At 39.5% G+C, this 17,440-nt stretch overlaps 1 protein-coding gene and 1 pseudogene across 9 annotated transcripts in view; one reads left to right on the top strand and one right to left on the bottom strand.

Moving 5' to 3' along the window:
* LOC110986852 (battenin-like) overlaps nt 1–17,440 on the top strand; it is a 97,358-nt gene that overhangs the window by 30,656 nt on the left and 49,262 nt on the right. For all 9 annotated transcript variants that reach the window (XR_015423569.1, XM_087130869.1, XM_087130868.1 and 6 more), the window contains 3 exons: nt 3,887–3,961; nt 5,673–5,725; nt 13,202–13,236. Coding sequence is in view for 8 of the 9 variants with exons in the window: in XM_087130869.1 (XP_086986995.1) it covers nt 3,887–3,961; nt 5,673–5,725; nt 13,202–13,236 (163 nt within the window). In the remaining variant the exon portion in view is untranslated. The remainder of the gene's footprint in view (nt 1–3,886; nt 3,962–5,672; nt 5,726–13,201; nt 13,237–17,440) is intronic.
* LOC147795856 (uncharacterized) lies at nt 9,290–11,797 on the bottom strand (annotated as a pseudogene).

The raw sequence follows: 17,440 nt of genomic DNA, 5'->3' as shown, positions 1-17,440 counted from the left end.
CCCCCTTTCTGAATGTAATGATACACCTAACACAGCCCCTTCTAACTAAACTTGGAACCATCCCATGAAAATTATCTTCCCCAAATAATCTTTCCCATAATTATAAAATAAATAGACACAAGAGAAACACAAGACAATTTCTCAGTTTACTTCTTCTTTTGACGACTTGTTGTTTCGGTTTTTTTTTGCCTCTTTTCTCATATACATGTATTTACAATAATTCAAACTGAATTTTTGAAATAAAATGACTTTCTCGTAAAAAAACAGGCAAAAAAGGAAAAGAAAAAATAGAGTAGTTGTGTTACACGATGTCTTGGAATACAGGTAATTGTACATGAATAATTGATTCAAGTATAATAAACCTTGAAGGAGTTGCCCAAAAATTTCATGTACTATTTCATTTACAACATCTGGGAAACAGGAAACATGGCATAAATAAGCAAATGATTCAAGTGTGATAAACCTTGAAAGAAGGAGGAGGGCAAAGTGCTACTTCACACTTAAATCTAGTCTCTTTTCTTTTACCGTCTCTGTAACAAACATCACATCGTCTGTATGATCTAGCTCATGTTCCACTCAGGGGAATTTCTACAGCAAAATGTCCTCCTATCAGTCTACTTGGACCAGGAAGACTGGTCAGTCTACCTCTAGATCGATACACTGGCAAATTTGGTGCATGCAACTCTAAAATTTCAGTCTCCAATATGTGTCTAAATGTCAAAAAACTGTCAGTGCCACCAACTTCCTTATACACAAGATAAGAGTTAACAAGAGCAACATCAAGCAAAAATAAGAACACTTTCTTATGCCATTTGATTGATTTTCTTACTGAACGGTGCGACGATGCCAGCTGGTCTGCAATGTCCACACCTTTCATCCCCTCGTTGTAGTTGAGTACACACCTGGGTTTTCCAAAGCGATGCCGTCGCGGTTCCGCTTTCCGGTGTCGGCCATCTCGGCTGTATGCATCGTGGACAGCATACGGACATCTTTTTTGTCTTGCCAGACCAAGGCGAGTCAGCCCTGGTCGCAAGAACGGTAAACAGCATCACCTCTCTCGAGTTTCAAGGAGCACAAGTCCCTGGGCATGTCTTGATGATTGCTTCTTACCGTCCCGACGACGTTTGTCTTCTGGTCGTGTGATTTCAGGTACTGTTCGGGGCTGCTGAACCAGTTGTCCAGGAAAATGGTGTACCCTTTGCCAAGAAGATTGGCATTCAAGTCAAGTACGATTTTCGTACTTGCCAGTCCAACAGTCTGGTCTGACCGGTGTTCCAGGTGTATCCAGAGGCAACTCCCGTGCTGTGGCAGACTCGATACACCTTGATGCCAAACCTTGTACGCTTCTTGGGGTTGTACTGCTTGAACTTCAGTCTCCCTTTGAATTTCCAAAGGGACACGTCGGTAGTAATGTTGCTGGACAAAATGCAGACGGACTTTAACTTCTCGGTCAGTTCGTTTATCACCAGGCGGAGCTTGTAGAGTCAATCGGTCTTATCTGCACGGCTGTTATTGATGAAATGCAAATGGGACAGCAAGTCCATAAATCTGTCGCAGGGCATGGTATTAGGGAAAAACGGAGTCTCAAGTATTGAGACCCTCGTCCAATAGGACTTCAAGTCAGGTTTCAGCATCAGTCCCATGACGATGATCATGGACAGGAACACTGACATCTCGTCTGGTGTTGTGTCAAACCAGCTTCTCATGTGACTTGGACTTGCTGCTTGACTTTTCGGATGTTCAGCGGCATAGCGGTTGGTCTCATTGGCAATGTGCAACATCAACTCTGGGGTGAAGAACTGCTCGAAGATTTGGACAGGAGTGCTGTTCTCATCCAGTTCTTGCACTTGAACTCCTGTTGTGCCTTGAAAGCCGTGTCGGCGGGGGAAGTTGTCATCAGCCGTCCATTGAATGGACAAAGTCTTGACCTTCTTCTTGGCAGACCTCGCTAACAGTGGTTGCCTGTTAGAATCGCTGTCACTAGTTTCAAGTTCTGAACTATGTTCAGATTCCGATGTGAAATCTGAATCACTAGCCGCCATCAGAGTTTCCTCTTCACTGGAAGACATCATGTAACGCAACTGAAGGGCCGGGGAGTGGCCAGGAAAATATATACCAAGCACTACAGAAAACACTCCTTTTTGGACGAAACAAATGCCCAATTATGCTGAGCAATGGACCTTCTGTATCCCGAGTGTGGGTGCTGGGGTGCTGTGCACGTGTTCAGGGCCGTAAACAATGGCGCGCGCACCATGTCAATGGCCTGTATTCATTGCGCTTCGGGCCCACACAAAGTGCGTTGCATAAGCCCTGGCAGCGGAGTCAGCGACGCTTCATGGAGATTACCCCGGGTATTCAATCAAAGACAAAGGGGGTGTTCTGATGAATAAAATCCAATTTACTGGGTATCGTGGGGTTGACCAACTCTCCTAGTTGCCCCAGATTTCCATTCAGTGCAAAGCTCCCAGTAACTACAGGTGTACATGTACACTAATAAAGGTTGCAGGTGTGGTATGCAGCTACCGCAGACATCCGGAAATTCGACTTTCCTCCAGGCGCAGCGTATGCAGTCATCTGTCGTGAAGGGGTTAATTTTTCTTGGAGATGTAATCTGATATCTAATTTGCTGTTCAAGTATTTCAGTTTGTCAAGGTCTTTTAATTTATCATGCAATTATCGTTCCAGCCTAATCTACACGTATGACTATAGTATAACATAACAGTGTTTGCCTGCTGTGACGGGGTCCATGGGTTTCGTACACCATTAGGGGCGAATGTCATCCTCGGCTTCGCCTCAAGTGCCATTTGCTCTCTCAGGTGTACAAAACACCATGGACCCCTTCACAGCAGGCAACAAAGTGCTGTTTGGGAAGGTCACTTAGGGATTCCAAATTTATGATGACTTTAACATCACCTGCAAGAGAACAAAGCATGGTATATCTGTTCAGAAATCCCACCCCAGTAAAATGAACTTTTATAATAGCTGCAGAAAATAAAGCATAAATTACATGTATGTATACATGAAGAACATGTACTTTGTCATTCTGTTGCATTTTTTGGCATTTTGGCACTATGATATTTGTCCAAGGATGAAAACTTTGAAGTGTGAAGAATACAGTGTAGATACCTAAAAGAAAGAGCAGCTTAAATGACTAATCAAATCTAGGAGGTAGTCAAGATTTGTTTTTTGTTTTGTTTTTTGGAATGAGCTTGATGTCCAAGGAACAAGGTACTTGTACATGTTAAACATTTTTTGGGGGTTACAAATTCCAGTGCACAATACTGATTTCACTAATATGGGCAATTCACAATACATTGTGCCACCAAGATGTTACCAAAAAGAGGCTGTTTTTGAGGTTATGATGGACAAAAACATGGTCATCTTGCCGCAATTTTTCATTTAACTGTCACTTAAAAACTTGAAGAAATCTCTGATGGATTGGGACACCTAATATAGTAGAGAGAAGAAAGGATTAAATAAAAGTAATACTCATAAAAGGTGGATCTTCTACTAAGACAAGCAGACATCAGGATAAATTAAAAGTTCCTTACAGTGTACAGCCAGTATAGTCAACAGCCTCCCTCAGTGAAGACTTAACTGTGAAAAATGGCCTCTCCTTTGAAATGTCTTGATGATGCATGTTATTATGAGAGGCCCATATTGTCACGTATGTATGTACATGCATAATTATTGTAATTGTTATAATTTGTTTATAGTGAGAAATTCCACACAATGGAGATGAATGGAGATCTGTCACTACTTTGGAAAGCCCATCTTAAGTTGAATCATGCTATTTCCTGACATAGGGTACATTCCATATAATTACCCCACTGCATGAATTTGTCAGATTTGAATATTTGCATGTACTTGTATTATGTTCTTTCAGATGTCAATGCATTTCTGTTATTCCGTGTGTCTTACGGTGTTCGATTCCTTGCAAACAGTGCCATCATGTTATCTGGTAAGTATCTTGACCTGATGTACACACCACGTGAACAGGTGGTTAATTTCTTTAATGGACAATGGAATTTTTAATAAAATTTTTTGCCTGATCTATTAAAACACATCAGCGTTATTTCATCAGGAAAAAGAGCAATGTTTACATGTTGGACATGTTGAAAACTGTTACATGTGTGCACCAGTCCCCCGCAAATGAAACTTATTAGATTTTTGCAAGTTGGAGGTTAAACTAAAACCATTGAAAGTCATTTTCAAAAGAATACTGTTTCACCCCCCCCCACCTGTTAAATTGTTATATCAATTTAAAACAAAAGCCAAGTATGTATTTTCAAGAAGATTCATTTTAGTCCATTACCTAACCAGTGGATAACAAACTCAACTTCATGTTCACTAACTAAGATGCTTATTGTGTGTGTAATTTCACAATCCAAAATCTTCTTGATGTCCTCACTGTGTGATAACCAATAATTATGCAGCTGTAGAGTTTTCTGTCCCATTTTTATTGTTGTAAATCTGTAACTAAATCTCATTTATAATACATGTACATGCTTGTGTACTTTTATGTTGCTTGTTGGTATAGCTGGGTAAGATGCATCATTTATGTTGACTGTGTGTGTAGATCTGGCTGAGCTTTTATATCCCGAGTGGGTAAAGTACATGTACATGTAGGGCTGATCACTGGAATTTAAGGTCAAAATGTCACACTTATTTAACTTGACAGCTTATAGGGCAGTGACGTGATCTTCATTGGGAACTTATTTCGTGTAACCTTTTACAAATAAATGCATGAATTCACTTTGAAATCCATCATGTATGATTTTATGTTTTTCTGTATGATGTTATGCTATACAGTTGTATGCCAAAGGCATTGTTGTTGAGATACCAGTGAAAGAAAACACACTGATAGAGAACTTTGTTCACCAGCCGTCTTCTGTGTATTGGAAGAATAATGAATCATCAAAGAAAAGAAAGCTTAAAATGGCAAAATTTCTAAAATGCTACACATGTATCTGCTATATTTCATGGAACAACATGACACTGTTTTTTTTCAACATGGTGTTGCTCTACAAATCATCCATGTATGTAATAACCCAAAATGCGCTCAATGATAGCAAATTTTTTAACTAAAACCTGTGTGAAAACAGTTTTAAATGAGACTCAAAGGTGCATACACATTTAGAAAGACATAATTTTCTTAAAAGTCACATTTAGAGATAAAATTCTTTAACTTAGCATCTGGAAAAGGATCTAATCACTTCAAACATCTTAATACTGGTAGCACCCTGCTTAAAACAAGTCTTTGAAACAGCCACCTTTTCTCATGCATAGAATTTGTTTTGTACATTTACTTCAAAATTAATCAAAATGTCTGCAAATAAAAATCGCAGAATTCAAGGAATGTACCATACATGTGGATACAGTTATAAAATTGCCATGTTTACGGATAAAATTCTATGCTGTATTTATAGATTCATCAATATGCTATTTAAACAATATTATACACACGAATGTTCCGCCAGGTAGTCTCTGATGACATCTCAACTGCAGTTTTATACCTGTACATGTACATGTATATGTATGCATTTGTGTTACCTTCTGCTATGGTACATTTAAGTGTAGTGTATAAAGTTATGACAGTTTACTCATTTTGATCAAGACAATTGATATCAGTATGAATTACATGTACATGCACCCTGTTTCTTCTGCTTCAGGAATATCTGGATTGGCATTTTCAGGATCATTCGCCCTTGCTATAATTTCAATTGTAAGTACAGGTACATGTTATTGTGACTCATTTATGGTTACTACATATATGTACATCATGTACAGTACTTGTACACCCATGTGAGGCACTGACTTGCTAGAGCTTGCTTAGAATTTGATTCAATTAAACAATTTACTTGTATCCAGGTATCAGGCCAACACATACAAGTGTATATATGTTATGTCATTGGATTACCACAGACGGATAAGGTGTGGCATCACACACAAGACATGATTCAACTTTGGAAACAAATCCAATATCTCAATTGAGTACCAATTGGAAAATCTGATAACATACCACATGAACAAGAACAATCCATCTAATAAAGAACTTCATGGAATTTCAGGCTATTCATGGTGAAAGACAGCAATAGATGGAAAGGCTTGTGGTAGCACCATGCGAAGGAATACACATGTACATGTATCTCTCTTATAAGTATGTGGTTCTGAAAAGAACCAGGAGTATACTAGACATTTCGGACTGCGTGATGAGTCCGACATCAGGAGACTGACGACATGTTTAAAATTTACCACATACTGTACACCCTGTACACACTGATCCTTTTTCTTAAATATCTTTTGATGAAGTATCTATACATGTACATGTAAGTTAAGAATTGGAACATTTTTTGTTGTTTTACTGTTACACTGCATTTTGTGAGACATCATCTCCTTACAATGTATGTGTGGTATAAGAATATGTATACATGTATCTTGGTGGGGAATGGGACATACATGTATGTATATGTACTTAATTTGCCTTTAGAGATTTTTCTTTCAGCAGTTTCAAGTAACCAATGACGGGCTTTTAACTAACCGGAACATGTGAAGCAAACCATGGGACAGAGAGGACCCCTTGCCTTTGTGTTGGTCATTGTTATACTGGTATCTCAGGAATTCTTTTCAGACATCTGGGGGGGATGTGATCATCGACAATAGGCTGGAGTGTGTATAGACCTTTTCCTCCCACCTGACCATTGTAAACAGTGCCGCCATGTTGGACCGCCAAGCAGCAATCGCCAGTACGTTTGCAGATGCCTTCACTGTATGTACTAGTATACACATTGCATGTCCATTTTCCTGAGGTTTGAAAGCAAGGGCGATTCTCAGACTCTTTCTCTGCTCGTCCACCATCTGAAGGGTAACGAAAAGGCCAGATATTTGTCTAAGTTGGAATTGCTGAATATATCAGACCCATATTTGATGCTGAAAGTGCTATTGTCGGGCCTTTTAGCGAGCGTTCACCTACCTGATGTGCAGTACCCAGACATCTTTAACCCCTTTGCGCTGGGAATTTCTTCCCGAAAACCGACTCCAAGAATTCCAGCCTCGCTTGGCCACGAAGGCCACCTGTCAAACTGCAAATTCTCGGTTTGTGGCCCTGCGTGCTCTGCACGCTTTGAATTACACAGTGAAAGGGCTACAGAAGCAGTCATTGAAGGCCTACAAAAGTCTTGATGATTTCAAGTATTTTGTGGCAGGATGGGTGCGTGATGTTGAGGTCTTCAATGTTCCAAATTCGGATGTTTTTTGATCGTGTCTAAGGTAAGAAACTTTCTTTGTGGGGATGTGAGAGAGGAGCCTTATCGGTGAAGTTATACTGATAGCATTGCCAACTACCGGCCTAACGTAACTTACATGTACATGCCGTTTTGCTACAGTTAGCACTGGGACATACTAGCTTATTACTTGACAAGATGATTTTCTCATGCCACCGTACAAATTTCTCCAATTTACATAACAGCCTAATTTGTAGAAATTATGAGGTTTGACCATGGTAAAGACTTAATTTTTTACATGCCCAAATAGTAATAGTATAGGCCTATACATATGATTTCTGTTTTTCTTTTCTCTAAGTTTTCCATTCCCAGCAGCTTGGATAGACACCTCACAAGCCATGGGTTGCTGTCAAGTTAGATGGACAAATTCTTCATCTGTTCATGGGTTCTGCACTTGTATGGCTGGTGTTGCAAAGTCGTGTTCCCACATTGCAGCAACTTGTTTTGCAGTTGAAGCTGCTGTGTGGGTGAAATAATAAGTACATCAAGTACCTCCAAGGAATGCCAGTGGCTTGCCCCATCCTCAAGAAATGTGGATTATGTGGAAACTGTCAACATTGACTTTTCTAGTCCCAAGAGAAGGCAGAAGTGTGGTGGAGTCACCCCCAAGGAGGTACCACCTCTTGACATTGATGCACCATCGGCTACAGAGACACATGACTTCTACGCAATGCTGAACCAGTCACCAAAAAAAGCCAATGGTTTTGTCGATGGTTTTTTAATATAGCAGGTTATTGTACTCAATATTTTTCCTGGTCTGACTTAAGTATTTTTCATCCTAACTTAATTATACATTTGAAAATTTCCCAAGGAACATAGCCATTAGGAAATAAGGCAAAACCTCTCATCCTTTGTACATTTGAAATCATTGATTTTTTAAAACTTGAATGATGACTATCAGTTACATGTCTATTACTGTTTGTGTGAATGCAACACGTTTAAATTACGGTACACATGTACTCAACCTGCTCACCCCATAGTCCTCACACGTATGCTATTTATTCTCCAGCTAGTTTGTTCCAAGACCAGTACTCCTTGATCTTCCGCAGCCATTGACAGAGCTGTATGGTGCCAAATTTGTTGCTGCTTCCTTCGATGAAGTCCTTGCAAAAAAGCAAGACTGTGTGTAAGGAAATGGCAGTTTCTAAGAAGCAGGTAATTTGTTTTTTCCATAACAGTGAAAATATAATGGAAATTAATTTTCCTTCTGAGGAGACAGATTTGTCCCTTAAACATAATGTCCTAATTTTTTATCCTTCCCCTTTGGTAACATTTTAGATTGTTGGTATAGAAAGAGAAACAAGGAGCCAGGCTGCATCAAAGACATGGTTCTTGTATCTAGCTGGGCGTGTCGCCTTATCACTTTACAAGGCCGTCTGCCACACCAGCTGTGATAACCCATCCATGTCCCTCATCAAGAGGATATGCTACCCCCCACACTAACAGATTCTCAGTGCAGCAACCAGGTATGTTCAATGGAAATAAAATATAAAAATTTTGCTATGCAAAAAACACTTTTGGTTAAGTTGTTGGCAGCACATGTACATAGCAGTTGTATCTGTAACTGTGCACATCTGTGCTGTCTAACCGTAGAAGGGTCAAGGTACAGAAATGTGCTTTCTGTTACATACTAAATTATAACAGGGTGCACATTTCATTGGTTTTAACTGAACAAAAGATTCTGAGGAAGTAAAATTGGACAGTTCTTAGAACCAGTGAACATTGCCTGTATTTCTGCATTTATGTATACCTGAACCAACGTACTTTGTCTTTTGCAGGTGGGGGTGTAAACATGAATGTCAAACTCTATCAAACTCTGATGTCTACATCAGTAAGAGTCAGCATGTAAATCAGAAGGTGACTGACTGGACTTTTCATACATCCCAAGCATAGCTACATAGGGCCCTCCCAAGATGCGTGTGTATCTTGTGACTGTTGTGGTGAGGGAATACTTGAGATTAAATGTCCATATTGTCACAGGAATGACACAGTAGCTGATGCAGCATCTACAGACAGCCTTCTGCCTTGAAAAGCTTGGTGGTGCACTGAGTTTGAAGAAAACCACCAAAATTATTTTCAAATTCAGTGTCAGTTGATGGTAACCTCCAGAAAATATTGTGACTTTGTTGTTTACACCAAGTCTGACTTCCACATTGAACGCATACTTCCAGAGTCCAACTTTGTAAACACAATCCATAATTTTGCAAAGTTTTACAAGACTTGTGTTCCTTAACTCATTAGTCAGCACTACACTCACAAAGCTGCCCATGTCTCTACGTCTTGTGTGCCATGCTTTTGCAAGACCATTGACTTAAAGAAGACAATCATTAAGTGCTCATCTACTGATTGTACTGTTAAAGAGTTTCACAAACAGTGTGTGGGCCTGAAGAATAACCCCGCAAAGAAATGGTTGAGCAAAGTGAAGAAAACTTAGTTTTGTGTGAGAAATACATTGTACACCCAACCACACACGTGCTGCAAACTCCCACATCTATCATGCTCTTAAGTGGGTTTGTTACATTTGAGGAATGTGTTATGCCACACTGTATGCAGGCCAGATTTCCATCTTATTTTTCTCCCTGTACATCATAAATATGAATGGGATGCTTAAACTCCAAATACAAATTAATATCAGAGGAACAGAATAACAAATACAATAGCCTCTGCTTCTTGTCATTTTATTGTACGTGCAGTAAAAGTTTTAGTTTCATAGTATTGTTATACAATTACATGTAGCATAATTATCCCATCACATTTTCTATAATTCTATCCTTGAAGTGACAGTGAAAATAAAGATTTTATGAGGGAAACTGGTATTTCAATAAATCCCTTAGTACTGCACTGAACATTACGTCACATCAGTAAAACATGCAATGGAATAAAACACATTTCAAAGTGATTAAGTACACAGGAGAACCTGAAATTGCATGTCTTGAGTGTTTTTTACAAAACCTTGCCAGTTAAGTTTGGATAAGTGTGGCTTATCATACTGTACCTTCTTTTGTTAATGATGACAACAGAGTTGTCCAATTAGGGGGGTATGTTACGTGGGTTACTAAAACCATTTGAATAGGTTTTATGGCTTAACATAGAGCGTAAAACTTGTGGGTTGTTCAGTTTGAGTACATATTTTGGGCAAGCAAGAGTAATTCCATATGTCTCGAACTTCTTCATTGAACATGTCACAGTACAACTTTTAGAATAACATGGTGTGCAGAATATTCTGGACTTTTCCTTCAGTTATCAAGTTATACTGTAAAAACAGGCTTTAATACAACTTACATGTAAGTCTTAATAGTTTAATGACTATACATGTACTTAAACGGAGGACACAATTCCTTCGGAGGCATTACACAGCATACAAAACTCATTCTATCCAGGGTTGTGTAGCCACCAGTACCACGTTGCAGAAGTGTGACAGGAATGGTGTCCTTCAGAATTGCATATTTCATTCGAAGTTTTCCTATGACCCTTTCCACATGAATCCTCACACCTCCCTGGTTTTTTCAACCGCTTTGGCTTCAAGTTGAGTCTTACCCTTAGTAAATGCAGGGATTGAAAGGTGAGCACCCATCAAGCCAACTGAATCAGCAATGTCAAAACCCCAGTCTGCTAAAACAAGATCTCCAGGCACCAAGTTATGCAAAAACCCACAGTGCTCAGTTATATACTTGTCAGAAGTCCCACCACCCCAACCCTTTGAAATATATGAGATAAACCCAATTGGAGTTATACCAATCAAATATTTCACAGTATTATGAGATTTATAATGGGAATCTGTTTCAGCGTGAGCCTTCAAATCACTTTGTCGTTCACAAAATATTTCAAAGCATATATAATACAAACACAACGTTTATGTGATCTTCAAAATGCCATTGGAAGTGTTGAGCAGATTTGATATCTATCAGGCCAAAACACAAGAATTGGTACTTGTCTACAAAACATCACATCAATCACATCAGAAATAATAATAATCAAATGTGCAAGCAAAGTACTGTAACCTTAAGGCACGCTTTAGCTGCAAAAAGATGATGATAAATGAAGTGAAAGAATCAACTGATCTCTGATGAATGTGGTCCTTAACAAGACTGAAAATGGCCATTAGTGTAGTGAATGTTTGCAATCCAGTCATGTTGTTCACTTTGGTGTCATTCCCCTGAAAACCAGCCATGAAGAAGGATGACTTGTCCAATCTTGTCTTCAAATTGATGTTGTCAGTTCTGATAGCTTACAACTCGTCAAACACTTGTCCGAGGTATGCTGATGTAACATCGGTCTGTACTGATGCTGAAGACAAGTTGCCATCAACAGGAAGTTCATCTGAAAAACAACCAAAAAATAAGTGCACTATTAGCATGATTGTTGGCCATGAGATAAAAGAAATTAATAGGAAAATGTTTCTTCTTAAGTTTCTTGTTTTACTGCTAGACTTACCGGTTCAGTGGTCACAGAAATAGGGTGTAAAAAAATGATTGTAATGTCCAAAGCTAACCTTGTGAGGTAGGCCTAGTCATGGAAGATGGTAGAATTGGATCCTAATTTTGACAGCCAGCTGCATGTAACTGCAGTAATGCTGATGCAGCATCCATCGTGTGAGTTGCAGACCTCTTCTTGGTGGACACTGCCCCTCATATGAGGCTAGTGTGGTCTGGGCAGCACTTGGCGATGGAGTGTGTTCAAAAATTGAAGGAACATGGTCAGGCGAGAGAGGATCATTACTTTTTTCCCTGCCGAGTTCAAAATATAGGTAAATTACCCATTCATGTTTTTCTCAACTGCTGATAAGGCCCTTTATGATTTTTTTCACAATCCTTTATTCACACAAATGGAGAAAACAGAAAAGTGACTGCCCTACAAAATACAAGTACAAGAAGTGGTCACATGACATATACAGTTCTCTACAATCAACTGATGACCGAACATTGGCATCTATTAATTTGGGGATAGCCTATCAAAGCAAGCACATCAACTGTGCAGTTTCAGCTGGAGTAAAAAACAGTAGGCCTAAAAAGTATACTTTTTTGTGATGATGATGCATTACAATGTCTAGCATGTAGTGTCATGACGTGTATGGTGCAGGCCCTTCAAATACTTTCCTAAGGCTTATACTTCCTAGGATACGGCGACTGCCAAAAAACTTACAATTCGCAGGCAATTTCAGCATATAAGCAATACGCAAAGAAAAATGGGCTTGTCAAATTGTCCCGAGGTGTGTCGCCAAAACGGAAAAGTGCTATGAGTAACATTATAACTTGCCGGATATGAAGTGTTCACTGCAGAGCCGACATGAACGAGACGGTACCCTGTCTTGGCGTTGAATCACCACAATCCATCAAGCCCTTCGGTCCTTTTCAGCTGGAATTCTATAGAATTCTAAATCAGGGCATTCTTCCTAATGATTGTTACATCCCACAGCACAGCAGAGCTTTATATTTACACTGTTGTTGTCAGGAAATCTCTGAATCAACACTCAGGAAAATCTGACCTCTGAGCATACATTCATGTACAATGTACACGTAACGATGCGTTTACATTGCACCTTGGTTACACTGGCCGGCATGAAAGTGGTCCAACATGGCAGCACTTTTTCAGCGTGTGCTCTAGTGACGTCACTGAAAATGGTTTATAGGCATTGGACTTGTTGGAGGGGGGTACCCCTCTGTCCCATTTCGTGCCTGGTATAAACAGGAAGAGTCATCTGTCTCAGGTACATGTATTTGTGAAAGTGAACACTTTCAAATAATCAACTGTTGAATGCTATCGGTGTGAGTTTTAAAGAAAGTCCACCGGTAGTGCAAGTACATGTATCATGTAGTGCTGAATTTTCTGACCAGATTGATATAATCAAGAGTGGTGTTTTAAGTTTTCGTTGTTACAGAATTCTGAATAAGTACCATATGAATATTTCATGTTAACAGGTACTTGTTGGTGCGTCACATGCTTTTGGAGAAAAGTAAGTGTTTGACTTTGCCCACTTTATGTTCTTTTTATGCCCACCAGCCCTGTGGATACTGTGGATCCATGAACAAAAGAGGTCCACATAATGAAAGCTGTGCTAATCTTGTTTGAACTGAGGCAAAGTATCCCCTTTGAAAAAATAGTTTAGAGACAGTTTTGGCATTAATTTTTCACAACAAAAGAAAGGAACAGTCAAGGAAACATCACCAAAATTCCAGTGTGGAAGAGTGTTCAAAGTGCAAGAAAGATTAGTATTTTCACCAAGTTTCCTTAACTACATGTACATAAAAAGAAAGGAATGCCCACCATAGGCATGTAATGCAAACATGAGTGCCTTGCTAGCTCCATATTGTGTGAGAAGAAACATCCTTCTTGCCAAGAAACTTGTCAAGAAATTTGGGATCAAGTTGAGACCAAAATTTGTCCCCATAATGAAATTGTCCTCCTTATTACTATCACTTAACACATGTATAGTCCCCACAACTACAGTGCCGGTATGTAAGTGTAAACCAGAAAAATAGCTTGAGATCCATAAATATTAAGCCCATGTGACTAGTTGCCAATACCACTAGTATTGACTAGTTGTGATGCAGCGACTAGTGTTCAGAGCAGCTGCTACTAGTCAAGCCCAATCCGGACATGCACTGAACATGTGTTCAGAGCAGCCACACACTGGCAATGCATCATGCCCATGTAAAGTTTGTACAGCAAACTTGGCTTGTCGGTTAGCACACACTGCACAACTTGATGTCGTGAGTGACCACCAATACCTTGTCTCCTTTCTCAGTGGTATTCTTGTCGACTAGTCAAAGTACATGTAATTGTGCAGCCGCAACTAGTTGAGTCGTGTGGGCCTAGTGCCAGTGCATCTCAGTTGCTATTAGTCGAGTCCACTCCGGACATGCTTGCACAGAGCATGCATGGCGCAAACATGATTTCTTCTTGCTTGAAGATATTATTATTCATTAGTGGGACCATGCATCTGTGCTGTAAGCTTTGGGATTGTTGCGTGTTTATGCATGTCTGTGAAATAAAAGGATTTGCAGTGATGGTACACACTGTGACAGAGTCTTGTTTATCTGTCACAAACAATATTTTACAAATCACTGTTTAATTTTGATTTGTGATTCCAAACTGTTCTCTGTAAATCCTCTGCAATCGAAAGGCTGATGCTGTGCCTGGTTGAATTCATTGACCAAAATATGAATCATTTGTTGTTTCTGTATTTAATGTTTAATGTATAAACCTTTGTGAAGTAAAAAAGTTTGTTTGCATATAGTAATAATTACTTTCTGTGCAAAGTGATTTAAAAATATTTTATTTGTTATAAGCTTTCCTGACATTTATATAAATATCAGGGTCTCATCCCTCTTCTTGAAATAAATTGGAAGTGTCCAAGTCATGTGAACGTCACTGACCATCCAGGGCACACCTTGCCTGTCGACGTGCATCATGCATGATTGTAAACTCATTAGCATTCAGGTGGACTACTATGCGCTGCTTAAGCATACAGCGTACATTTTTATTCATGTGGGTGTACATGTTGTATGTAAAACATCATGAAAGTGACGGTACTGTTGGGGTCAGATAATTGTTAATACATGTACATGTTCTGCATGAAACAAGTCCGCTAAAACATGTAGGAACAATTCCTTTTATATGAAATGTCAAGCAATTTAATTTTTTTCCCACGACCAAACCTTTACACATGTGTAGTTTGGAACTTTGGTTTGAAAAATGAACTTGCTATGGCGTGTATTGTTCAGAATGTAAGCATGGCTGCACTGTGCATGGGTCAGGTCCACATGGGCAACGGACAACAAAACCATGTGCATGTAAACTTTCTTGAAAATTCGCTTTGTTGCATGAGTGTATTGTCTCTTGTGAGAGCAGTGTAAACCAAAAATAAAGACAGTAAAACATTGAAAATGTACACAAAAAATTTAAATCATGTTCGTGGATCAAATCTGCCACTAATTCCCTTCTCTGTCAATGTTTATTTGATGTATTTACAAACATCAGACTCAACAACTGAAGGGAGCCCCCAGCCTGATTCAGTGTGCGCCGCCCAGCCATAAACTGTCTCTGTCCTTCATCATTGCAATCTTAGCACTGTGTCATGGGTCGGGCACCAGTCAGACATTGTTGAATGCACAATAATTGTAAATGGCGTGTGCTTTTCACCTCTGCAAAGTTATTGATTGCATTGTGGAATGATTAAGGTTCCCTTCCAAAAAGTGGTAGTAAGTAAGCAGAGAAACAAAGAAAGAAATATCACAAGCGATTCTTACAAATGTTTTATGTTGAACAACAGCCTCATGTTTCGTTCATGCTAGCGTAAAAGTTCAACCGTCCAAACAAAGTGGAAAGCACAGTGTAACACCATGCAAAATGTACCCCATGTTATATTATGCAACTGTGGTCATGTTTTTAGTGGATAAATAAACAATGCAAATAGTCGCGACTAGTCAACTAGTCACAACTATTTATTAATAGTCACCAGGACTTCTGATATTCACTAGTCGCCCACATCTAATAAATGTACATGTATGCAAAATCTAAAAGAACAACAATGTTAAAGCATGCAGGTGACTCACTGTTGACAGGTTCTGTTGACTGGAAGACAGGGTTAGTTTCATCCAGATGAGGTAAGTCACTGCTGACAGAAATAAAAAAGTCATCAATCTTATCTGCTAGCGCCTGCAGATCTCCATTGGACACCGTTTTGGCAAGGCCGGCAAATAGGCATCTCCCTTTATTGATGGTGCTCCCATGAGTGCCTTCATGTTTTTCCACCAGTCTTTGAAGGAGCAATTCTGCAAGGTGGCAATCTTACACTGGTGCAAATCATGCCGTAAATGCGAGGCAGCACAATGAACTTGGTTACGAAGTTGTTTTGCAAAGTCAACTTTGCCTGCTATTCTTGCCCGCTCTGGACTAAATGCCGAAATGCATCAGTGACCTATGGCTTATCGTTGGTGTGTCTTGTCATGATCTTGGTGGGAAAACAGGACTGCTTTAATGAGTGCAGGACTGACTGGTAAATGGCTAATTTCTCATGGCAACTTTCAGAGTTGGACAAAACATTCCAATCAATCTCAGAAATTGCTGAGCTAAACACTGCTTTCTCTCTTTTGTCCATGCACCGAGTGGTGATCCTGAGGGTGTGGCCAGTGTCTAGAGATGGGGCGTTGGATGGGGAAAATAAAGCCATATTATGATCTGATGTACCAAGTTCCGAGAGTACGACAGGTTTGTCGTAAACGGATGACAGAATGGTCCAGATCTTGTCCAAAATTGACTGATGCCGTTTGGGTGAATCTACTACTTGCTTAAAGCCATTATGGGTACTGAGGAATGCATCTCTGAGTTGATTGAAATCACCAGTCACTATTACACCACACAATGGGTGCAGTCGTAAGATGCTATCGGCACAATTAATGAGGTAGTCATGCATGGACGTGCTGTCTGCATCGGGTGGTAAATGCAACCAATGGCCACACAGGCAAACTGTTGAAGTTTTTGTGGTCTCGACGTGATCCATACTGCTTCATGTGTGTTGTCTTCCAAGACTTGTAGTCTTTTGTAAGGAATGGAGTTTCTTATGTATAATGCCACGCCGCCCGCTCTTTGCTTTTTTCGATCTCTTCTTTCACATATCGGGCTTGGTAGGGCCACGGCATCGCTAGAAATGTGTTTGTTGAACGATGTTTCAGTCACACAGGCAGTGTCCACCTGATTATTGCAAATAACTACAACCATTGCATTTAGACCATTTCAAACCAATTGACACCATTTGAATGCCAATTCACAATCCAATTGTAACCAACCTAAGAACCAATTGAAATCATTTCATTACCAATTCAAACCAATTGAGTCCTATTTGAAAAATCCATTTGATGGGGGAAACAAGCTGAAAGCAAACCAGTTGCATCCCATTTGAACTTTCCAGTTATCGAGGAAAACAAACAGAGAGAAAAAATACCATTTGGAACCATTTGATTCCCATTTGAAATTCCACTTGTTTGAGGAAAATAAACAGCAAAGAAAAAATGCCAATTTAAGAAACAATTTTATCCTGTTTGAAATCTCCAATTAATGGGGGAAAACAAATGGGAGAGAAAACATACCAACTGAAACCAATTGAGCACCAATTGATTGCCAAGTAGACCCAATTCATTCCAATTTAATTCAGTTAA

This window comes from Acanthaster planci, linkage group LG20 (genome assembly GCF_054643075.1).
Source record: "Acanthaster planci isolate LZ-2023a linkage group LG20, COTS_SCS, whole genome shotgun sequence".
In the NCBI taxonomy this organism is placed as follows: Eukaryota; Metazoa; Echinodermata; class Asteroidea; order Valvatida; family Acanthasteridae; genus Acanthaster; species Acanthaster planci.
Note: the sequence above shows the minus strand (reverse complement) of the source record. Positions and strands in the feature narration are given on the sequence as shown.